General features: G+C 47.9%; 1 protein-coding gene across 7 annotated transcripts in view; it reads left to right on the plus strand.

The window, feature by feature from the left end:
• Window positions 1–24,691, plus strand: part of UXS1 (UDP-glucuronate decarboxylase 1) — a 95,667-nt gene extending 70,976 nt beyond the window's left edge. For 3 of the 7 annotated variants that reach the window (XM_055243875.2, XM_055243874.2, XM_055243879.2), the window contains 6 exons: window positions 5,351–5,470; window positions 13,157–13,200; window positions 16,890–16,950; window positions 19,238–19,295; window positions 21,189–21,292; window positions 23,847–24,691. In XM_055243875.2, coding sequence (XP_055099850.1) covers window positions 5,351–5,470; window positions 13,157–13,200; window positions 16,890–16,950; window positions 19,238–19,295; window positions 21,189–21,292; window positions 23,847–23,978 — 519 coding nt within the window. In that variant the 3' untranslated portion in view covers window positions 23,979–24,691. The remainder of the gene's footprint in view (window positions 1–5,350; window positions 5,471–13,156; window positions 13,201–16,889; window positions 16,951–19,237; window positions 19,296–21,188; window positions 21,293–23,846) is intronic. The other 4 variants (XM_055243881.2, XM_055243880.2, XM_055243877.2 and 1 more) reach the window with 2 other exon arrangements.
• Window positions 24,692–24,980: the final 289 nt, after the last annotated feature.

Consider the following 24,980-nt stretch of genomic DNA (forward strand, 5'->3'; position numbering starts at 1 on the left):
GCCGCATCCCACGTGTCCCACCTAGACACTGGCAGAGTGATATCCACCCCTCCTGGCCTGCTGCAGAGCAAACCTCAGGGAAGGTCAGCTGATTGTTGATGCTGAAGCAGGAGTGCTGAGGAAGATGGCCAAACAAACGCAGACACACCCCTCCCGGACCCCCTTCTTCAGCTAACCCCTCGAGTCAACTTGAACCTTTTAGCACCTTTGAGAATCGTGCTTCAGCACAGTGAGCTGTGCATTCTGCAGTGGCCTTAGTCTTATCCACAGGTAGGGAGCAGAACCCATCGAGATGTATGCATGACAGGCCCTAGGGGAGTTAGGGGGTTCGGCCCTCACAGCCTGGCCCTATTGCTTTAGGGATGTGCATGTACTTCTCTGAGAGAAGCATCAGAGAGAGCCTGGGCTGCTGTATCTCGGTGCACTTCCTGGCATTTCTCCATCCTGTTCCCTACAGGTGAATATGCCCAGGCACCTCCTTCAGGACCTGCTCCCACTATGCAGGGCTCTGTTCCACCTTCTATCAATAGTACCTTCCGTCAGCGAATATAGTGATCATGTCACAGTGTTCAGTGGCTTGATATAGCACAGTAAGTCATCACTTAACAGCATCAGCAGGTTCTTGGAAACTGCTACTTTAAGCAGAAGGACATAGAACAAAATCAGCAGTACCACAGGCTAACTGCTATAAACAAGAGTTAAGTTCCCAGGCATATTTCTGGTCACAAAAACATCACCAAAATTCTAAATAAAGACTAAAACACTTCTAATATTAAGGATTTGAAATAAATGTGAGCTGTCCACCTAAGGAAGATTAATAAAAACAAGATAATTATTTACAGGCTCTCAGGTGGCCAGAGCCTATCGCAACAGCTCCAGGTTCCAGGCAGGAGCCTGCCCTGGACAGTATGCCACCCTCTCACAGGGTGCACTCACTCACACTGCGACCACTGGAACAGCCCACTTGTCTGACATGCACAGCTTTGGGATGTGAGAGGAAACCAGAATACCCGGAGAAAACCCACGCAGACGTGGGGAGAGGAGAACCTGCCAGCTGCATGCAGACAGTAGTCCCAGCCAGGAGGTGATTTTTTTTCTCATCCGTATTATCATGAAATGATATTATTTGGGGACCTGTTGTACTCTCCACTGAATGATTGCATTTTAAAAGAAATATTGAGGGAGAATCCATGTGTCGTGAGCAGGGCAAGGTCAGACATAACCAAGTCCATGAACGTTTGTGTCTTTCCACAAGGTCAGGCTTTTATTGATACTATTTCCATCATAAAATCCATGTGCTCCATGCAGTTTCCAAGGAGGGACTTCTTAGTACTCTCCATTCACTCGGTAATCAGAGCTGTGGTCACACAGGCTCAAGCCACCCCACAGGTCAGTCAGTACTGCAAACCATACCTAGTAGTATACTTAATATATAAATGTTTAGATTAAGCATTCCACATCAAACAGAGTAACATTTAACATCAAGAGATAAGGGGAGAGGAAAAGGGGTTCATTAACCAGTCCAAGGACAGTGACATGGACAAAGAGAGAGTCCTGGGCTTATCTGGATGCACAGCATCATCTTGCATGGAAGAGCCCTTGATTTGGGCAGTCTTTGGCGGCAGATGCTGGGTGCTGATCGTGAGTGACAGCAAGACGGAGTCTGTCAAGATGGCCATCTCTAGGTGTAGAAGTCCTGCTCTTGAAGTTACGGTCCTTGAGCCCTTTGGTGAGGACTGACAGTAAAGGGTTATGTATGCCCTTAATCTGGTTGGGTGTTGTCTCTGTTGATTACGCAAACATCTGGACCATGTTGGCTGGATGCCTTTTGAAATGTGAAATGGAGTCATTTTCTAAGATAAAATCACTTATGTCAGAGGTGCTCTGTACACTGTGTAATCCCTGCTGGTAACATTTCTGTCCTTGGGAGATACCTGGGGAGGGAGGAATCCCTGTACCTTCATTATTCCTCTTGGATCACCTCTTTTGCCTGTCAGGCCTGCTGTTAGTTGGCTCCATGTCTCAGGACCTGCATACCCAAGCCTCACCCCTCTCTCAGCTGCTACGAATGAGGCAAGGAGGCGTTTTATGCCAGCTTACACTGTTCCAGCCTAGTTGGTGTTTCCAAAGGGCCTTTGGGAGGCTCAGCCTGTCCCTTGTAATCCTAGTGTCCTGGTGGCAATGTTTGTGAGCTATTCCACACGTGGTCACCATCACTTCAAGGTAAATTAGTGTCATCAGAAAACTGGGGACAGAGGTCAAGGGCAATTACTGGGTTGAGAACCATCCCTTAGAGGTATATAATAATGATGGCAGTTTTCAAAACAGTTTCAGTGTTTTAACCCCTGTATTGTAGGTAGAATGGATATTATTGTCCTCATCTCAAAGATTAGGATCTTAAATCTTAGAAAGTGACTTCCTTGGGATAATGAATCCCAGGATGAGACTAGGCCATCCAGACATTGCAGCCTCCACCCTGTGCAGGTCCCTCAGCATCCATCCTCTCTAAGTTTCCGTTGGTTCTATGTTGGCGCAGCTCAGGCTTGTAGGAGTTGTCTTGACCTTCCTGATGCTTGGAGCTGTCCATGACTCATGGGCCACCACACGGGACGGAACCACAGAGCATAAAGTGAAATCCAGCCATGCCTAGGATGAGTCAGCAGTTAGCTTTCTGACTGACAGCTTTGTCTATGCTCAAAGGCACCAGCTCACTGTCAGCAGGGCCTGACCACTCCCAGGCAGAACATTGTGTGGGAGTCAGGGGTTCATGAATGTGTTTGCTTCTTGGTCCTTCAGAGGTGGGCTCTTCCTTAAATGAGACAGCATTGCCTGGTGTGCACTTGCTGGGTTTTCAGCCTGGCTCTTCTCTTCTTAGGAAGGTGGCTTGGGGTCAGACCCTGGACCTCTCCTCAGCTCTGAGATGAGGAATAACTATACCTTCCTCCAAGGCATGCAAGTGGGTGGCGACTGAACTGCCACCGTAAACAGTGGTGTTGGCACCCACCGACTGTCCCCCTGCCTGCCCACGTGGTCCCACTGTGAGGACCAGTGGGAATGAGGATTCAGCAGCAAGTGGACTATGCATATTGACTGGGGGTCACCTTTGTGTGAAGGCCAAGGGTTCCCTGATGCTACCTAGAAAGGGATAGATGGGCATACAAACTGCAGAATACACCATCATCCCAGAGGAGAGCAGGTCTTCACTGGAGTGAGCCTTGGGTTCCTGTCTATTTCATGTAAGGAGTTTAGGCTTCATGAGTAGCTTGTCTTATTAGTGTAGACCGGCCTTGAGAGCTAGCGTTCTTGGAAGTGTTGTTGTGCTCACAGCTGTTGCACCTGTGTAGAAGGGCTGCCCTCTGTCGCTGAACCATTACAGGCCCAAATAGAAAAGCCACAGCAAGCAAGCCTGTTTATGGGTTGGACACTTAATGTCTGCTGATCCTAATGAGGCCATGTTCTGGAATATTGTTTTGTGGAAAGGGAAGGTCAAGAAGATAAAAGCATTTGATTTGCTGCAAATTTTGCCTAACCCATTGAGCTTTTCCCCTGCCAGGCACATTGCGTTGATTATTGTAAATTTGCTGAGGTTTTTCTAGTCTTTTCCTAGAATAAAGCCATAGCCGTTCACTTTCTTTCCTCATCTTATCAATTAAATGCAAGTGGGTGCTTCTGAGTTATTTTCTGTTGAGAACAGCATCTCTGCTCCCCACCCTTTTTAATACACTCATTAGTTCAGTGGGAAAAAGGGTTGATTTATTCTTGGACTTAGCTCATATCTTTGTCCTGAGTATCTGAGTGGCTCATGTGAAGTATTAGAGTGTATTGCTGGGAAGAATTAGCACAAATAAAGCACTCTGACTTCTAAAAGTTAACTGTGTGCTTCCATGCCTCTCACCCTTTTTCATATCACAGCACACATAAAAACCTGCCTGGGTTTGTGGAACACCCTAGGGAAATTGACAAACCTACTGTGGGCTGAGGTGGCGGCCGTGTCACTCCAGCCACTGAGAGGGCTGATGGGGCCTCTGGGGCTCATGGCTCATGCCCTTTAACTCGCTATACTGGTGGAGAAATTCTGTGCTAAGTAAGCCTTGTTAGCTAAGGGTTCATTGGATTCCCATTCCCAGCCCATGCCAGCCTAAGGTGTTGGCTGAAATTGAAAAAAGAACTGTTTCAGCTGGTAGTGATAACTGGCACCCAGTACAGCCACTGGGCCTGTGCTTCAGTCTTAGAACACTGAGGCAGTCAGGTGAGTACCGCTTCTTTCCCAGTCTCACTGCAACTGAGTCAGTAGCAGGCCTGGGCAGTGAGCGGTGGAGCGGGAATGGCAGACACATGGGCGCAGTGAAAAGGAGGAACCCAGGTCCTCACGCCCCAGGCTCCCTGCCCTCAGATGCCCAGAAAGTGCACGTTTGTTCTGCAATGGATCAAACATTAGATACATATACACTGTAAAAGCCCACTAATTCAGAGTTTGTGATAAAAACATTTAATTTTTCCATCCATGGCAAAGCAGTCTGTGAAGTTAATAATTAACACGATCATTTAGAGCAGGCTTTTGTTATTCAAGTATGCACTTCCCTGATTGCATATTTGAAAACATGCTTTTCTGGGTTACAAAAGTAATACATGTTTATTGTAAAAATAGAAGCATTAAAAATACATAGAAGAAAATGAACATAGAGATGAAAATGAACAGGAGGGATGACTATTTTAGACAGTGTCAGTATGTTTCTCTTTCCAGGCCATTAGCTAATAACCTACACTGGGCACTAAGTTGTATTTAGTTTTTCACTAAAACAGATGTTTTTTAGTAAAATAGATTGGGAGTGTAGGTGCAAGGTCACTCAGTAAGAACGTTTCTGTGTCCCCTTTTCTTAAGATAGAGAGCTTTCTTGTATTTCTCCCTAGCTATTAAATATTCATTGACATCTAAATCTCTATTGAGTGATTAGTTTGCACAATATATTATGTGAAAAAGATTTGAAAAGCATATTCATAACATGATCCCATTTGGGAAAATATATATTTAACTGGGAAAAAAATTTATATAAACACACGTTTTTCCTCCTTGTACTGTTTGGCTGGTTTTCTACCAAAATATTAATGCTGGTGGCCTTTCAGTGGCGAGATCTGAGACAGCTTTGACTCTCTTTGGTATAGCCCTGTGTAGTCTCCTGATTGGTCTATAATGAGCACGTTATGGAATCAGAACAAAAAAGTCATTTCCATTTTGGAATGGAAAGCAGAATGTTTCCACTCTGCATTGCATGCAGGGCACTGGAAATGCAAAGTGGACGCATGGACCACACAGGGGAGCACGCCTGACCTCCTCTTCTCTCTGTTCCAGGAAGGCGTGGAAGTGCGAGTGGCCAGAATCTTCAACACCTTTGGGCCACGCATGCACATGAACGATGGGCGGGTGGTCAGCAACTTCATCCTGCAGGCGCTTCAAGGGGAGCCGCTCACGGTAGGTGCTGGCCTCGGCTCAGGGAACACCTTACAACCCAAATCGAAGTCAGCTCACAAAAGGTGAGGGATGAGTGCATCTTGGTTCGGGGAGTGACACTTCTGAAGCTGCCGTGTATACCCGCTACGCTCCACTAAGGGGAAGGCAGGCACGGGGACATAACCCAGATGCATGGCTGCTCCACGAAACTAGAGTCACCTTGCCCTCCGTGGCCACTGGGGTCCCTGCCCATGCCTCCAGGTCTGCCTGCCTGCCTGTACCAGCCGGCCTGTGAAGACCTTCTCCGACATATTTTTGGCCTGCCGGCTGTAGCCAGGGATGTGCCTGTACTGGGTGTCCTCGGATGGCCGAGAAGTCTGGACAGGTAGGGTAGGGAGGCGAGCCGCATCTGGTCAGGCTGGGCCGTCACCTTGACAATGCCGGCAGGCCCTCAGTACCATCCTCCACTGGCCACTCTCAATCCAGGGAAACTTCTGGAGCCAGCAGAGGTCCCAGTGATCTGTGGTCAGTGGTCCGAGTGTTTCGCAAAGATGTCTGTGCCGACACTGACTGCTTGGGACCCTCAGATACCATCTGGGGTCAGGGTGGGTTTGCTCATTCCACACCTGTCCCCACAGCCCTCTGGCCTCCCTGGGGAGGAGCACCCCAGGCCTGCCTGGTGAGAGGCTCTGCCAGCGTCTTTGGTTTTGCTAATCCTCCCTCCCACCCCCAGCTCCCCGGCCACTCCTCTTCGTGGTTGTCTGCCCAGGCTGCTTCGCTCTTCTGATCCGTAGCCTCCTAGAGCACTTTCCAGCGTGGCATTTTGTGGGACTCAAGAGTCGATTTGCATCCTGTTACTCTGAAAATCCTGTGGGATGCTTAGTTGTCAATTGAGTGTATTCCAGGGGGAAGAATTATAGCTCTGTGTATTTCTGTGTAGTACATATGCACCTACCCATTGATTGATTGATAATGTTAGCTCACTCTTCTGTCCTATGATCTGCAGGTGACATTATTCCCCTCCATTTTCAGGCAAGGATGCTGGAGCGCAGAGGTTATATGAGCTGCTCAGGCTTAGGTGGCCACACAGTGGTAGCCTGGGTTTTGAAGCCAGAGCCCCCGCTCTTCATGAGCATTCTCCGTGGTGTGTATGTCTCCTTGTCTGTGTTAGCTGCTCCACTACCAACGTAGAACCAAAAGCCTAGCCTGTTACACAGTGGGATGACTCTCCGAGGGCAACTGCATTGTATAGCTGAGTTTCACTGAATGCATTCCCGGGGAGAGGTGAGTCCTAACTCAGCTTTAGGCTCCCAACATCCCATGCCAGCTCTCCCACCTCCCCCTGTCACGAAGTGGTTATCTTAGTGCCTCTAAATGGAAACTCTGTGACTACACATGGCTCTTCTCTTTCCTTCGCTGCACAGATCCACCAGCACATCCTAATGGCCATGCCCTACCTAGGTAGAGCCAGACTCCAGTCCCTGGTCTACACTGCCGCCACCCTACCCCTATTTATTGCCGTAGCCTCGGAGCCACTCTCATTCTCCCTGTCCTGTGTACTCTCAACCCCGCAGCTGGAAGGAGCCTTGTAAAGAGAGGTCAGAAGCTCGAGTGGCACTGCAGCTCCAGCAGAGCACGGGACATGGCCCTGTTGCCTCCGTGCCTTCCCTCAGGCCGGGCTTCCTTGCTCCCTTGCTCCTGCCTGTCCCAGGAGTGTCTTGCTTTTCTTCCAGGTGTTCTTGTTCATTCGTCCTCTCCTTAAGGGAAACTTCTTGACGCTTCTCTGCATTACGGCACCAGGCTGGTTACCATGACCATGTTAGTTGTCTTCACTGCCCTTGTAACCAGCTGAAATACAAATTTTCCAGCCCCAATCCCTGTTAGTACAGTGTACGCTCTTCAAAACCAGGGACTTTGTTTCATTCACGGTTGCATCCCCGGCTCCCAGAAGACCACCAGGCGCAGGAGAGAAATGTTGGGTTGACTAATTACTAGGTTTGTAGTGGCTGCTTTCCTTTATGGTAAGTGAAAGTGGTGCAACTTACTGTCATCTCATGTTCCCCTCTTATGGCTACTTGGGGTTCCGAGGAGCTTGTGCCGTGCCCTGCGAACCCCTTAGTCCACCTGATCAGTTGAGAATTCCACATCTGAGGACAGCCTGGTGACTTTTTAGCGACTGTGTTCAGAAACTCCCTCATGCTGTGAGATGAGAGCTGCTTTGTTTGCAGAGTAAACTGTGAAAGCCTCCAAGAAGCAGCTTGATTTAGTGCCTCCTTGGCCGCAGCCAGGGCTCCTGGTGTCCCCTAGCCGCCCCAAGAATGTATGCATTGTTGGCAGAGGCGATAACTCATGTGTTGTCTTCACATTGAGCAAACTTTTGTGCCAGAGACAGAAGGGAGAAGATCTCTGGAGCCGTCCATGACCAGTTAATCCAGAACGTGGCGGGCTTCAGTCTCTGTAGGCACCTTCTGGTGGCAGGAGGGAGAAGTCCCGAGGGAGGCCTTTCAGAATGTGTTTTGTTTCCTTTGTCACACAGAATTCTATTTCCCAGCAAGAATTTGATGAAGTCACTGACTTCATTCTTTTCTGTCCGATTGAGATATCATGCCTTGCTCTTGTCGGATGGCTCTGCGGAGCGGTCTAGGGAGAGACTCGCAGGCCTGCCTCAGCCAGCCTGTCTTTAGGAATACTTGGCTTATTGAGGAAGGGAAATAAGGAGGTGTGTCCACCTATTTCCTTTTCTGCTACATTTCTGACAAGTCACTTCCAGGATGAAGACCTCTTCAAGGGTGGCCGGAAACAGCTCAGTGTCTCATCCTGCCTTTCCAAGCTGGATGGGTGTGATTGCTTACCTTGCAGCTGTGTTTTTGAGCAGATTCCTCATGCCTGTCTTAGCCTCTCACTCGCTGCTGTACCAGATGCCTGTGAGGAGGACTCAGGGAGTATGTCACTAGGTTAAGTGCATCATACATCAAAGCTGTATTTTAAGTGGAATCATGTAGAAGTTCAGCAAATTTTGCATCTCAGCTTAGAAAATAGATGAGCATGGTTCAGGTAGAGCTATTGTCCTAAGTTTATTTTCGAAGAGGCTTTGGCCCACAGCTCAGTTACAGCATGCACATTCACAGGAGGGGTCCATTCTGCTTTCCACCTTACATGATTTATCCCAGGTTTGGATTTGCCCAGGACAGGTCAGATGTGGTAGAATTTGGGTTTGAATCCAGTTCTATATCATTTTAAAAGCCTTGCTATTCTTCCAAAGGGAAATTTTGGAAAAATCATACTTCTAAGACTAATTCAAAGCTGGTATGATGTTTAGTCTTTTTACTGATACTGTGGTATGTTAAGTGATTCTTACATTGGGCCTTCGTTTGTGGCGGAAAACCATAGGATTTGTTAAACAGTTATTCAATGGTACTAAAGTATGGTGAGGAAGACTTTATTCAGGACCATCATGACAGGAATACAGATCACTGCAGTGGGATTTTTCAGGGGGAGAAAGACTGGGATCAACTCCAAATACAGCACAGGCAAGCAGAATTTACAGCCAAGGAGCAGGGAGGAGGTGAGTGGATGGAAAATTATTAAGAGGAAGCATCAGAGGTAAGGAGGATTCTAGCTAAACCAACCTAACAGGATTCTTGCTGACAACAGGCCAGGGTGGTTGGACACACTCTGGGGGATATGGGGGGTGAGGAATGTCAGATATCGAGGGTGATCAGATACCGAGGGTAAGGGTTTCTTGCTAAACTGACTCAGCAGGGTTCTTGTTAAAACTAGATTTTACAAGGAAGTGCACAAATGGGCCTAGTAGAAGGTACTCAAGCCTGAATGAAGTTTGGCCAAGCAAAGAATCTTTGTTACATCTTAAACACATAAAGCACAGCGGCTGGGGACATTGCCAAGTGATCATGAGAGCTCCTTGCTGCCCCTCACCCCCAGCCGGTCCTCTCTGCTGTTGGTTACTCCTTGATCATCATGCTGCTTTGACTTGCACAGAGCCATTCGTTCCCTGGCCCTCAGTAGCAGCCTTGACTCTTGCACGAATCTCCCTGCATCTCTTCTGTTCTGTGAAATGAAGCCAGAGGGACCGAATCTCACACTGTCTTCTGTTAGAAGAACAATGAGGAGGCTGAGGGAGCTCTGCTGACATCACCTGTCCACACCAGATCCCTGTGATACTCATGCCCTGGATTTTGCTGCACACCCAATTTGTGCCAAGTCCCTGCGGGCCTTATCTTGAAGTGGGGGAGGTGGAAGGCCTCAGACCACGCTGGGAGGGGTGTACACAGGGGCTGCAGTTGCATTCTAGAGCCCAGGGAAGACACATATTTTGGATGGGGCATAATTGCATAGCATCTCTCTTGCACACACACCCCTTTCTTTTACTTTACATTTTCACATTAGCGCACACAGTGAATATTTCACACATGAATTACAAATCCTCATCTTGCAAAGTACTGTGCTAGTGAGATAGGGAGGCTAATTTAAACCAAAGTATAGATGATGGATATGATACATATGCTATAGAAACTGAAATCCAGCAGGACTCTTAAGGATACGAGGAAGGAAGTGTTCCAGGCTGCCACTGACATTGCATCTTAGCCTAATGCACACACTGGAGCATACAGACCTTCAAGACTCTGCCAGCAAGGCCTGTGGGGGTGTGCAGTGGGCATCCCATGGGATCCACGCCTTTCCACTGCAGCCCAGGCAGAACAGCCTCCTCTTGTACTAGGGACTATTTCCTTGAAGCCCAGTTGCTTTGTGGACATCAGGTGGGACCTCAGAGAGGGTGCTGCTGAGCACCTTGTGTCACCGTACCTGAAGGGAGCAGAGCTTACCCGGTGACCATGGTGCCTGCAGATGAACCTTGTGTCGGTGCTGGCTGGGTGGGGAGCTGCCCCTGACGAGTCACTCAGGGAAATGCGCCCACAATTGTAACTCTCCTTCCAGTGCACTTTGAATGAGGCAACGGTAGGAAATACCCAGCAGACTGCAGGTTATTTCAGGAGCCTTTTGGACTTCCCAGGCTGCAGCCCTTTGGGATTAAGTGACATTCAAGCTGCTGAGTGTCTCCACCACAAGTGCCTTGTTGTTTGGTTGAGCAGGTACCTGGCATGGTTCTTCATATCCTGACCCTGGCAGCCTGGTTAACCCATCCCGGTCTGGGGGCTTACCCAGCATATGGTGCCCTGGATTGTGTTCCTCCAGGGCTTGGGGTCAGCATGTTTGGGTGGAATGGAAAGGTGGGCTTTCTGTGAATATGGCTGGAATGCACTAGCAGACTGGTGAGCCCACCATCACAGTGGCCCTGACTGAGTGTGGTGGGAAGGTGCAAAACAAGTAGCAGAGATGCATCTTGCGCTCAGCTTTGAGAGCAGAGCCCCAGATGCAGGCAGAGGCAACAGGCAGGACAGCAGCACAGCCCGAAACCCACCTGTAGAGGAGCCTGTGACGTGGGAGTTGCCTAAATCTGATGCTCACTACAGTGAGGTTGGAGAATGGCCTGGTGCCAGCCTGAGAGCCACAGTTTGAAAAAAGAAAAAAAAAAATCTACAGACAGTTCTGAAATTGTGAACACAATAGGGTGGGAAAAAGAATCCTGAACTTGGAGTCAAGATAAATTTCACTCTACTGAGTGCAGGTCACTCCAGTGCTTTGACCTTCTATCACCTCATCTCCAAAATAAGTTTGTAAAAAACAAAAAGAGTTACACCTACAGCACTGGTGTAGAGGTGAGTTTCCAGGCTGAGGGAGCTGGCAGTGGGTGGACCTCCTGTCCTACCAAATCAGGCCCACTGCTTCCTACCTTCCTCACATGTATCAGAAGTATCAGCCGGGCCAGAGAATCAGGTTCAGGCAGAACTGTCAAGGAATTCCCCTCTGCTTCCAAGAGGCCCATGCCCATCTTTCCTCGATGTTCCTTTACTGAGATTTGTTGCAGCTGTAGTTTCTATGTTGACAGGAATCCCCATTCCTCAGTATCCCCAGCCTTTTCTCAGTGGAAGGCCTTCCCCCCAAGAACAGAACCTACATAAATAGAACTGATACACCTGTGAACTGGCATATAAATGCTTGTTAAAAAAAACAGATATCCTTTGAACTTGCTTTTTAAATAAATAAATAAGGCATTCAGGGGGTTCGATGCGTGTGCTTTTTTTTTTTTTTTTTTTTTTGAGACGGAGTTTCGCTCTTGTTACCCAGGCTGGAGTGCAATGGCACAATCTCAGTTCACTGCAACCTTCGCCTCCCAGGTTCAAGCAATTGTCCTGCCTCAGCCTCCCTAGTAGCTGGGATTACAGGCAGCCACCACCACACCCAGCTAATTTTGTATTTTTAGTAGAAACAGGGTTTCTCCATGTTGGTCAGGCTGGTGTCGAACTCCTGACCTCAGGTGATCCGCCCATCTCGGCCTCCCAAGGTGCTGGGATTAGAGGCATGAGCCACCACGCCCGGCCATGCATGTGCTTTTCTTCTCCACCTGCTCCTTCCCCTTTTCCTTCTCAGAGCTGGATGGAGGAGCTCCAGGGAAGCCAGGCTGAGTGTCTGGGGCTGAGGGGGCTGGTGCTGTTCACAGAGCTGCTGGCAGGGGCTCTTTTTTGCTGTCAAGCAGGAGGAGGCCCCAGGGTTGTTATAATCAAGCTTGTTCCCAAAGACAGTCCCTTCCTCCCAGCTGCCTGCTTTCCACCACAGGGAGGTACACAAGCAAACAAAACCCCCGAGGGCACTCTCGTTCCTGTGATGCTGCGCGTAGGAGATCTCCCCAAGCACCTCTGTTGCCGTCTCCGCCTCAGTGAGTGGCGTGATCCATGGCGCTCCGCAGGTCATTCGGCAGATGCTCATCCCATGCTGGTATCGCACCACGCATCATGCTGGGCTCCAGCAGGGCAAAGGGGGTTCGAACACCAGTCATTCTGGGGAGTTCACAGTTGGGGGCAGTTGGCAAAGGGCTTTCCCTGGGCAATGAGCCAGAGGAAGCTTCTCCAGGAGATGGCATCAGAGCTTGTCCCTAAAGGATGAGTAGCACTCTGCCAGGTGGAAAGTAGACAAGAGGGTCTTAGCCGGCAGAGCAAAGAACACAAGCCAAGCTATGGAACTGTGGAGCAAATGTGCAGTGGAAACAAAGGGGAATGTGACCTTCCCTCCTGCCACCTCCATATCACTTTCAGAGTCTCCTGCGTGGCTCTCCACCTTGACCTTATATTAGAATCTCCTGGGGAGCTAGCTGTAACAATACCAGGAGATGCCGGCCTCATCCCAAACATTCTGTGGACCAGTCTGGGCGGCATCCCCAGCTCTGCTGCTGGGCAGTCAGAGTGAGGAACCCCAGTTAAATGCATGTATTAATGTTTATGTGTAGATCTGTCACCTAGCTGGACTCTGAGGTCACAGCCCCCAGAGCCTCACATGATGCCTGTCACATCGTAAGACTCCGGCAGAAGCGAATTCCTTCAGGCACTGTCTTTTTAGGGAAAACTTTACACATCTATACCAGGTGCACACTTTAGGTATTGCTGCCACCGTCTCACTATCAGGGCATGGTCTCGAAGTAGAGTGTGGGATGTGGCGCTAGATACTTTGAGTCAGTATCACTGCCCCCTGGGATCAGTTTCGAGGTCGGCCTGTGTCCCCTGGAGTTTCAAGGACACCTATGCAGTACTGGTGTGCTTTTCTCAGGAGGCCTAATTATTGGTTTCCTTCCAGGTATACGGATCTGGGTCTCAGACAAGGGCGTTCCAGTACGTCAGGTAAGACTGTCCTGCCCTGCCCTGCCCCAGCCTTAGCAGTGCTTTGGAGCAGGGGTCATGCCGACTTGACAGTTCAGTGTCTTGTATATGTTAACCATTTCCACAACGTCAACACTATATATTGATTAAAAATTTTTAATTTTATGATGGGAAAACTTGCTGTTCTCTGTTTGAAAGTTAAAATTTGCATTCATCTCCATGACTATTGTGACTCATGTGCTAGTGTTTTACTGCCACCTAGCGGTGTGTGGGTGAAGTTACCCAACTCTGAGGGTGACTTGGGTGATTTCAGCGCAGGCGGAGTTAAGAGATGGCCTTATGCATCCAGCAGACCTGTGAATGCCAGAATCTGATCCATTGCAAACATGGCTCGCGGGGTGGAGGAGATAGTCCTTGTGGAGGGCACAAGGTGGATAGTGTTCTCATGTTGAATTTCATGCTGAAACTAAATGCAGATAAAAATATATTTTTTGAATAGATTCACGTGGTGATTTTTATTGTTTTCTTGGCAACCCTTATAAATCCACTGTTCTGTTGTTCCATTCCATTGGTGATTAATTTTAGAAGTCAGTATGGATTCTCAGAGTAGTCAGGATAGAAGCAGTTGCGTATGCCAAAGTGCATCCACCAGTATGTGGCTATTGTAAATTCTGTGAAAGTTTCTGGTATCCTGAATTGTTGTAAAACCCAGTTCTATGTTTTGAACCCACATATTTTCACTCTTCATTGCAAATACCCCAGTATGCCTGTCAATCAGGAAGTGTTATTCCTGCTGTCTTGGGGCCATCCCAGGGGCACTAGGGTGAGATGGTGGCTGTTGTGGTGCAGGTCGGGGCAGCCCCCAAGTCCCACCTCAGCCAAAGCTGAGATAGCCAAAGCTATCTACCCAGGACCCTTGGGTAAGTGTCCTGGGTAGGAGTCCCTTGGAGAAATGGAACTGGTAGTAAAATGAGATTTTAAAAAGAATTCAAAATAACCACTGTAGATTTTTGCTGAAAGTATGTGTGAATTTCCATTTACTCCAAAAGAAAGCTATGAGTAAACATTTACACAGGCAGTGGTTTTTTTCCTCCCCACCCATTAGTATCTTGCCTCAAGGGGCAAAAAGCCCGGAAGTGTACTATAACCAACTATGTTGCCCAAATAGGCATGCATATTCTAAAAAGCGATTTAACAGGGAAATGGCAGCTGCCCCCGCTTTGGGACTGTGTTCATTTCAAAGCACTTAACGTAGGCACTATGTCCCTGGAGGAAACTATCATGGCACACTTCTGTATGGGGACCAAATTGTGGGCCTCCCGTGAATTGAGTACCGTCTTTCCGTAGTGACACGTTCTCATCCCATCCTCCTCCACTCACCCAGCTATGCCCTTTTCTGAGGGAGTCTTGCTGTCCTCGGTTATGTGTGCCTGCCTTGGGCTGCCTCACCAGTGGCCCCCAGGCTTATCCAGCCCCCACACCACATGGAATATCAATGAGATGTTGTGCGGTGAAAGGAAACCAGTCAGAACCCATTCTTCTTTCTGCTCTCATTATCTCAAGGGCATTGTGTGCAAAATTCATTTAAAATTGCCTCAGAGACTTTTCTTTTTGCTGGGGATTAAAATATTTTGAGCATTCAGTGATGCCTGTGCTATGTGCTGTCCCAGCTCAGGACAAAATGCACCCAGGGTGCCTGGCCCGCTCTGATGGCCTGGTCACTGTCCTGCGCCTGCTTTGATGGTCGTGGCTCATGCTCCTAGCTGCCATGAGGTGCATCGTCCTCTCCCACACCACTTGACTACTTGAAAAGAGGGCGTGAGCAGTTTCCCTAGACACGTGGTTGTTAACCCTTTTAGAAAACCCCTTTTCATAACACTTCCGTAGTATTTATTTACTCCTCACTCTGGTGATCCTCTCTGGTTTCACGTTAGCAGAGTCTGAGATGATGAGGCTTCAGGGACTTTGCCATACTTGGGCAAGGGTTTCCTGACTTAAACTTTTTACTTACTGAGGACTCAGCTGAGTTCATTAACTGACCAAAGTTTTGATGTTTTTCACCAGCAATTTTTTAGGAACTGAGCGTCTTTTAGTAATGCACGATGTCTGGGTCCATAAGTTACTGTACTAAATTAACCATTCCCCAAACCCATGATTGCCTGGATACAACAGTGCAGGGAGTCTGAGGTCTAGGCGGCCATCCGCATCGGCATTTTGGCATGACTGTGTTTAATATTCTCATGGCCGGTTTTGTCCTCATTTACATAACAAAGGCATGCTATATTTTTTAAAAGTCACTTTGTCAAAATGACACTTGTAAAGAGCTTCAGGTTAAAGGAGTGTGTTCTATGCAATTTTGACCTTAAAAGTTGCCAGTTTGTCATATAAAAGGCCCATGGCTGTCCCGTCTGCCCCACTGAGGGTGACTACCTGAGTCAGCCTTCTTCCAACCCAAATAAACCCCACTCCCCAGTTTCAATATTAAATCATATTGTGGTTGCAGTGGAATGGCAGCTTTTAATGTCTTTTTATAAACGTGCACAGATGTATGTCATGAGTGCACTATTGTAATGTAACAATACCGCCATAGTGATGAAGTGACTTTTTGCTAGTTTCTGTAAAAGAGAAATCATCCAAGGTCAGCAGGGATTTGCATTTGTGCTTGATCCTTGAGAATAGAACATTTTAAGCATGTTCATATGAAATATGCATTTGTCGTAAAGGAAAACGCAGAAATATGTGATTTACTAAATACCCCAATAGTTTTTTTCAATTGAAAGCAAAACCTATCTGCGGTTTTCTTTTGGAAATTTATCCTGACCCAGAGTGACTTGCTCCTCACTGGTAACGATGGAGGAGGAGAAGGAGAAGGGTCAGAGCTTTAAAAGTCTTCTAAGAATTGTAGCTCATGGAAAATTGGCATAGAAAAAGTGCTTGTGCTTAGCAGTGAGGTGTCATTTTTACGAAGTAACTTTTTTTTAACAGAGCCACACTTTAAAGCTTCTGAAAATAAGAACCAAACCTTGGTAAGCGAAAGTTTGCTTACTTATCTTCACCTTCATGGCCCAGTTGATCACAATCCATTTGAAGCATCCAAATATCCCTGACCGTTTCATACGAGGTGTTTTGGGGGGTGGCGACTTCAAGGTTGGGGGAGTAGGGAGTGACATTTCTGTTTATTTCAACCCTCAGTATTGTTTGGCTTTATCTGTGATTTGCCAGTATGGGGATCACATACTGGAGTTCGTTCATTTCCGTGGATCTTGTTTTTAAAAGTAATCACGTGCTTTCGTACAGGTCAACTACTGGGTTCACATCAAACATGAATTTTCTTTGGAAACTTATGTAAACTCCATCTTTTTTGAGTGTATGCCTGTTTTAACTTACGCTTAGTTTTTAATTGTTAAAGGACTTCAGAAATGCAGTGGCAAACTCAGCCCCATTGCTCAGCTTCCATCTTATTTAACCATCTCCACTACACCCAAAAAAAGCAAATCCCAGACGTCAAATATGTCATTTCATCCATAAATACCTTCGCATTATAAACACCATCTTAGTTTGTAGGGTTTTATTTTGACATTCAATTTTCCATTTGAGTCTTTGTTTTCTCCTGGGGGTGGTAATTTTTCTTCTGGGAGGGCTTCTGCGTGGTGCATGGCACTAGCACATTCCAGCAGGCAGAGCCTCACCCGCCTCCCCTTTTTTTCCAGTGATCTAGTGAATGGCCTCGTGGCTCTCATGAACAGCAACGTCAGCAGCCCGGTCAACCTGGTAAGTGCTCCTCTCCCTCCACTCTGCAGGACAGCTCAGACTTTCGTTCATTTGTGAAACCATGAGCAGCACCAGGCTTTGCTTTATTTGCCATCAGCACACTTAAGGCATTTGTGTTTGTTGCTTGCTAAATACTAGAGGAAAAACAAACACAAAGTAAAAGTATACAAAGAAGTAAAATATCTGCAAGGCATGGGTGAGTGATGTAATCAGTCCCTCCACCTTCTGAAGGGCCCAGGTCTAAAATTGTATGAAGCCTTTTGGTGGTAGTAGGTGGACATGTGTATGCATCTCGTTCTCTATCTAACAGACAGGTCATCATTATAAGACCTGATTGCATTTTTAGAAGATGGAGGTTGTTCAGAGGGAAAGTTTTCCAGTTGCTGATGATGTCTATCATTTAGCCGGACAGACCACCTTCATGGCTTCTTGCCTTCCCTGCATGCCTGCCCACAGCCCCAGAACCTCCCTGTTGGAGGGATTGTCCAGCCTTGAGCAGTTTCAGTGCTGGTGAACTTGCTTCTGCTTAGAGAAATTCACCCTGTCTTTGGACAGTTCTGGCCGGCAGAAAGCTCTTCCTTATGTTGGACCAGAAATCTCACTTTCTGCACACCTATCCACTGACCTCACTTCTCCACCTGGGGGCCATTCATGGCTAGTGTGATGCCTCTACATTGTGGTAACTCTCCAAGGATTTGAAGGACATGGTCCTACCCCCAAAGCCTCTTCCTCCTTGGCTGCGTCAGCCAAGGTCATGGTAGGACCTCTTACCCTTTCTATTACTGAGTGATTTTCTGAGCAGTTTTGTTCCATCTCATTTAAAATGCACGTTTCCAATGTGGACTGTCCAGCATTCAAGATGTTCTGCTTATGTTGATGGCAGTGGACACAAGAACCCCTTAGCTCACTAGAGACCTCCCCCTTAACCCTACCTTGGGGTCATTTCAGGTGCTTCTCCCAAATTACCTCTCCTGGTTCCTACACAACACTCTAAAGTTAGGGGAACTCTAAAATGTTGGCCATGTGACCTATTTCTTGCAAACCATGTCACCTTTGCTTATGCATGTTGTTGTAACCAGCCATCTCAAATACAGTGCAGACCATGCATTTTTCCCCGAGGTGAAAGGGAATTCTCATCACGTAGGAAAGAATGTGCCCTGGAGTGCTGACTCCATTCTGGGACTGTTGCTGATTCATGGGTACAGTGTGCCACTTTTGAAAAAACATTCACTTAAAACAGACCAGAACGTGCCTCACACTGTAAGCCTCATTTTGCTTGCAGCGTTTGCCTGTGTACACTGGAAAGGCCCGAGCCGCCCCTGCTGTGCGTTTTTGCTGCAGGTTCTTTAGCAGGGGTGTTGTCATTGACTTCCCTGGGCAGCCAGGCTCTTCTCTGTAGATACCATGTTCCTCCTTCCCTCTTTGTGGAGGGTCTTTGCACAGGGACAATTCCTAAAATTGGAATCGTGTGTCTGCCAGGAGAAAGGCAGAATCACTTTCTTGCAAATTCCTGTCGCTCCACTTTGCTAGTCAGTCCCCTCTGTGCTCCAGTGAGGCCCAGGGTCTCTCCCTCCACATTTACCATCTAGCTTCAGGCTAACTGAGGACCTGGGCATGAAGAGGCTTTAGGATATAGAATTATCAGACATTATGGTGGTCTCTTATGACGGGGGCAGTGGTGGCAGAGTAAGAGTAACAGGTGCTCTGATGTGTGATGGGAGGGAGAAAAAGAGCAAGTGGTTTTCCTTAAAGCCCCCACAAGTATTCTCTCTTTATGAAGCACATGGAGTTTGTCCTCTGGCTTGCTGGGGACACTCGCCTGTGAGCATACTCATTTCTGCCTTAGCTTCTGGGTGTGAGATTACAAGTCCTTCATCAGTGACATGGTTAACACAGCTCACCCAGAGGGGAATAGATGGTGTTAGGAGAGCTAATTTTGTAAACCCAAGCTTTTATAAAAGTGACATTGAAGTTATGTTAGATATGGAAATTATCTGATACTCAGTGAGTGAATGTGTGCCTTCATCAGAGACTCTTGACCTATCCAAAGCCCAGCCTTGTACACAGCAGCCTAGAGGCTGAAGGTATAGATGGTGCAGTTTAGCACTACCAGGTGAGTAACTGTCATCTTGGAAGCAGAGTACCCTCTGGCACACGGAGCTCTGCTGAAGCAGTGCAGGGAGGTCAGACTCGGCCAGTAGACGTCTCTGCAGACACGCCTGTGATCTGGGTGGTGGATTGCTGCTGTTGTCATGACGCTTATAACTGGAAACTATTTTTTCCTTAGGGGAACCCAGAAGAACACACAATCCTAGAATTTGCTCAGTTAATTAAAAACCTTGTTGGTAAGTAGGATAAGTCGTTTCCTGAGTAAAATCGGCTGTGCCTGCCCTATCTGTTGATAACACCTTGACTAGAAAGTGGGTAATTAATACAAGCTAATTGAATTGGATCAAAGCAGAACTTTTTATCAGGAACACTTAAGTGTTTTCTAATTTTTAAGGAATAGAAAGATAAAGGAGGGCAGGATTGGTTTCTCCTCAGTTTTCATTGCAGGCTTGCATGGAGTGGGAGGGAGGAGGAGATTTGCTCCCAGTGTTTGAGGCACGATTGTATTAGATCATCCTACATGGGTGACAACTATTGGATTTCCAAACTGGTCATGTCAAGCATAGAATTTCAGACAGCAAGAGACAGCAACCACCAGCTGTGTGCTTCAGGAAGGTTTGAAATTGTTTGCAGTTCTGGTCATCCTGGCCGCCACCCACTGGGGGCAGTGTAGCATTGGGAGCACCCCATCAAGGTGGGCTCTTAGGCCACGAGAAGGTCAGGTCTTCCAGGCCAGCCCTGGATTGCAGACATAGAGTGGATGAGCCCTTGGCCTCATCCTCAGACTTCCTGGAGCTCTGAGGAGTCAGACCCTTGGAAGGTGTCTGTTGTCTGGGGTTGATCACGAAATTTGAGTGAAGTCACAACCAGACTGGACTGGCAGGTAGGCCAAGGAGGAGTATGCCACAGTGTGTCCTGAGGTGACCATTCAGACCCCACTTGGCTGTGTTAATTCCTCCAGCGTGCCCTTCCTGGCATCAGGCTGCCATTCACCGGCGTTGGTCTAATCAACACGGACGGCTGGAATCCTCTCGCTGCTCGTGGCAGCAGAGGCAGCGGTCTTCCTCAGACAGAGCCTCCATCATCTGTGGCTCCCACAGCTGCTCCGATGCACTTCCCAGCTTTTCCATCCTGAATCTGTGTGTTCCTCCCGCGTGAGGAAGGGGCAGGCTCAGATCACAGCTCTGTGCCATCCACTCCTTCACACCCTCACTGCACAGAGTGAGGCCCGTGGGCCAGCGCAGCAGCAGCATCATCGGATGCATGTGAGAAATTTGGACTCTCATGCCCTAGCCCAGGCAGGCCCCCAGATCAGGATCTGCCCGTTGACAGACTCTTCAGGTGATCCGTGCGTGCTGACGCTTGAGAAACTCTATTTGAAACCTAAGGTTGTGGGAGGGGCGTGCAGCTTCCCTGCTGTGCTGCTGTGTATAGCTTTGTGACACACCATCCTGAACCACCTGTGGTGGTGATTCACTGCAGAGTCTGCGATGTGGCCTCCGTGACAGGGAGGCAGGGAAAGCCTCCACAGGCTTTCTTCTGCAGGTCTGGCCCACAGTCACTGGTGGGGCTGTATACTGCTGGCCAGTGGGGCCTGGGCCCAGCAAGGATGTGGAACAGGCCAGCCTTTGCCATCCTCTGAGAGGTCCCTCCAGCTGGGTGGCTGCACATCTTGGGTCTCGGGGCTGTCTAGGCTCCAAGCACCCAAGTGTGACCCACTTGGGGCATCCACCTCAGGGATAGCCCCACACCACGTTTGTGGTCTCACACCGGGGTCATGCTCGGTGGGCACGTCTGCACTTGTTACCTGGTGTGGGTGGTCTGCCTTGGAGCAACCCACTTGTACTGGGCGGTAACTCAGGCCTGTTGAGACAGAGTAACGTGCCCCCACAGAGCTCTTGCCGGGCGCCTGCACACAGTCAGCTTGGCCACAGCAGTTGCAGGAGCGCTCCCTGGACTTCCACGCAGAACAGTCCCTCGGGAGCTCCGGGGCTTCTCGAGAATTGCATTTCCACCGCCTGCACCCTATTCACACCGCATATGGGGTTTGACTTTGATGTGGATGGTAAGGCTGTGCTTACCCATGCTTTGTGATTCTCTCCTACCTTTTTTTTCTTTAAACATCTCAGGTAGCGGAAGTGAAATTCAGTTTCTCTCCGAAGCCCAGGATGACCCACAGAAAAGAAAACCAGACATCAAAAAAGCGAAGCTGATGCTGGGGTGGGAGCCCGTGGTAAGTGCAGGGAGTTAATGCTGCCTTGTGGGGAGAGGCCTCCCATGTCCTGTGTCTGCTGTCCTGTAGGCACTGACCCTTGTCAGGCACCCCTGAGGGAGCAAGGTGGGCTCGGCATCCAGGCAGATAGAGGGGTTTTCTCCAAGTGGTAAACAGCCTCTCTTGTATCAGGAATCTCAGAGTATGTTACCTGGGAAGCGGCTGGAAGCCCCTGCTCTGGGCTCTGTTTTCGCAGAATCTCTCACGCACATGCACATTCTTACACTCTCTCATACACATACACTGCCATACAAACACTTGTATGCACACATACTCACACTGTCTCCCACACATTCACACTGTCATACGAACACTGTCATATGAACACACTTAATACAAGTATACTCACACACACTCATTTTCATACGTATACATTCACACTATCATACACATTCTCACATTCATACACTCATACGCACACTCACTTATCCACACGCACACACATTCACACATACACTCCCACTCCCACATACATACAGTCCCTCACACACACACACACACACACACACCCGACTGTGAACGCTGTGCCAAGAGCGCTGGCGGCACACACTCAGAGCCCCGCGTAGCCCCGGTTGCCTGCCTATGGAGTGTGCAGGGCAAGGTCAGGGGCAAGTGGTCCGCATCAGCCCCGCAGTGGAGCCCCTGGTTGGAAGCGTGTGAGACTGAAGGGTGTGGAGGAAGGGGAACTGCGTGCCTTCCTGTTGTCTTCAGTGTGTCTACTGAAGGGGGCAGGGTGGGGGCGGCTGCCGCCTCCCTGGGGCTGAGCCTGAACCCCGCCTGCTTCTGCTCTGCCGCCTGCTGTGCCCTTCCTGCCTTGGGTGACTGCAGGCTCCTCCCCGCCAGAGAACGCTCGCCCTCAGGGCTGCCTGTGTGCTTCAGAGACCATCTGTATAGGGAGGTTGGCTGGGTTGGCCACATCTATAGAAGCAAGCCCACCTCATTTACTGTCACCTCTGCCTGGCTGTTCCCTCTTTGCCCACCCTCATGTGCCCCACTGAAACTCGGGCTCCCCTCAGGCAGAGGCGTGTAGCCCTGTGTCCAGCAGGAGCCCAGCACCTGTCAGACCTGACACACACTGGGTGCTCAACAAATGTAGGAGCATCTTGGCATGGCCCGTGGGTTGTGGCACAGTCAGAGAGTCAGGGATGCAGTAGAGAGCTCAGTTTACCTTTTTAAAATGTGCATAGTCAGAGCTGAGTGAGTAGAATCCTAGAATATTGAACTTCAAAGGGACATGAGAGTTCCAGCCTGATCCTTATTTCATTCTGTGATGTACAAGTCTACGTGATCTGCTAAAAACCACAGAAATTTGTTGAGTGAAATAAAAATACAATTAACACCCAGACTTCACAAAATCGAATAATCCCAAGCTGTGCAAAACAGGTTATAGCAGCCTAGGTTTCTTGTTTTTTGAAGCTTTGTAAGGGGCCATTGGTCCCTTTGTAAGGAGAGCCTATATTTTTAAACAAAATGTTTTTTGAAGAGTTAAATATGCATTCACTGTGTATTAACTATTGCTTTTTATGTGAGGCGTGTGTATGCTCAGTATCTTTATCTTTCTGGAATTTAGACCTATAATATTCTAACATTCTTGGAATGTGAGCCACCTACCACTGCTTTCTCTTCTAGTAGTAGTTTTAATTTATAATAAATTTTTGAGGGATATGATCCAAAGAAACTTATAGGCATTATCCATCTTAATTGTCCCAAGTGTGTGTGTTTAACAGCTTGTTGAGATATAATTGGCAAACTGCACACTGCCCATATTTAGAAGATACAATTTGATAAGTTTTCATCTATTTTGACACCTGTGAAACCATCGCTACAGTCAAGCTGACAGACCTTCTCCCCCAGCGGTGCCCCAGCACCCCTTGGCAGTGCCTCCCTTCACCTTTTCTCTTTCTGCTCTTAATCAGCAGTTGATCTGGCTGGTTTCCTGTTGGCTGCAAAGCAGCTTCAGATGAAGGTTGCTTTCTGTGGTGTGGGCTGCCGTGGGTCCCCTCTCAGACTCAGCCTTTTAGTATGGTGGGGGTGCAAGTGGGCCATGATCCGCTGGGCAGTGCAAAGGGTTGATGTCACGTGGGAGAATCGGGCGTGTTGATCAGACGCAGATCACCTTCCCAAAGCATCTTCCCGCCACTCCAAGGTGGATTTCTTCTGAAAGAATGGGGCACATGGGCATTATCTGAAAAACAATCTTGCCAGCCGATTCAAACTGGAGTAGACATTATACCAGCAAGAGGTAGTTGGGGTCTTTTGTGAGGTGGAGCTCACCTTACTTCAGTAAGAGTGACGCTTGTTAGCTCCGCAGTACATTCTGAAAGCGGCCCTGAAGGACCTCTGGCTTTTCTCGGTGGGCCATGATGCTGGATGCTGGATGCTGTCACAACCAAAGTGTGGTTCTGTGAGTGTTCCTCTGAAGGAGGCCTGACTGGCTGCAAGGTGGCACTTCCTTCCTGCGATGCCCTTCTGTCAATGTGACCTTGTCTCCCTTTCTTGCTTTCCCTTTAAACAGGTCCCACTGGAGGAAGGTTTAAACAAAGCAATTCACTACTTCCGTAAAGAACTCGAGTACCAGGCAAATAATCAGTACATCCCCAAACCAAAGCCTGCCAGAATAAAGAAAGGACGGACTCGCCACAACTGAACTCCTCACTTTTAGGACACAAGACTACCATTGTACACTTGATGGGATGTATTTTTGGCTTTTTGTTGTTGTTGTTTAAAGAAAGACTTTAACAGGTGTCATGAAGAACAAACTGGAATTTCATTCTGAAGCTTGCTTTAATGAAATGGATGTGCCTAAAAGCTCCCCTCAAAAAACTGCAGATTTTGCCTTGCACTTTTTGAATCTCTCTCTTCATGTAAAGTAGCATAGATGCATCTCTGCGTATTTTCAAGTTTTTTTATCTTGCTGTGAGAGCATATGTTGTGACTGTCGTTGACAGTTTTATTTACTGGTTTCTTTGTGAAGCTGAAAAGGAACATTAAGTGGGACGAAAAATGCCGATTTTATTTATAAAAGTGGGTACTTAATAAATGAGTCATTTATACTATGCATAAAGAAAACTCCTAGCAGTATTGTCAGGTGGTGGTGCACCGGCATTGATTTTAGGGCAGATAAAAGAATTCTGTGTGAGAGCTTTATGTTTCTCTTTTAATTCGGAGTTTTTCCAAGGTCTACTTTTGAGTTGCAAACTTGACTTTGAAATATTCCTGTTGGTCATGATCAAGGATATTTGAAATCACTACTGTGTTTTGCTGCGTATCTGGGGTGGGGGCAGGTTGGGGGGGACAAAGTTAACATATTCTTGGTTAACCATGGTTAAATATGCTATTTTAATAAAATATTGAAACTCACCAGTCATGGACTTCCAGTTTTAAAGGTTGTCTTTCTGCTTCGGCATGGCACTTGTTGGAGTGCTAAGGAAAATATTGGAGAATTTCGTTTCAAAGAAAATTCTGAAAACATTCAGGTTTGTGCACTATATAATTTGATTTGTAGCTATTGAAAACATTTATATGCTACTTGGGCTGAGTGTAGGCGTATAATATTCACTGCCATGTGAAGTGTTCAGATCTTAGCCAGGGTTAGAATCAGTTTTGTGCCCTTCCTTGGGAACACAGAGCAGATGGAGAAAAAAAAAGG

Source organism: Symphalangus syndactylus, chromosome 14 (genome assembly GCF_028878055.3).
Source record: "Symphalangus syndactylus isolate Jambi chromosome 14, NHGRI_mSymSyn1-v2.1_pri, whole genome shotgun sequence".
Lineage (NCBI taxonomy): Eukaryota > Metazoa > Chordata > Mammalia > Primates > Hylobatidae > Symphalangus > Symphalangus syndactylus.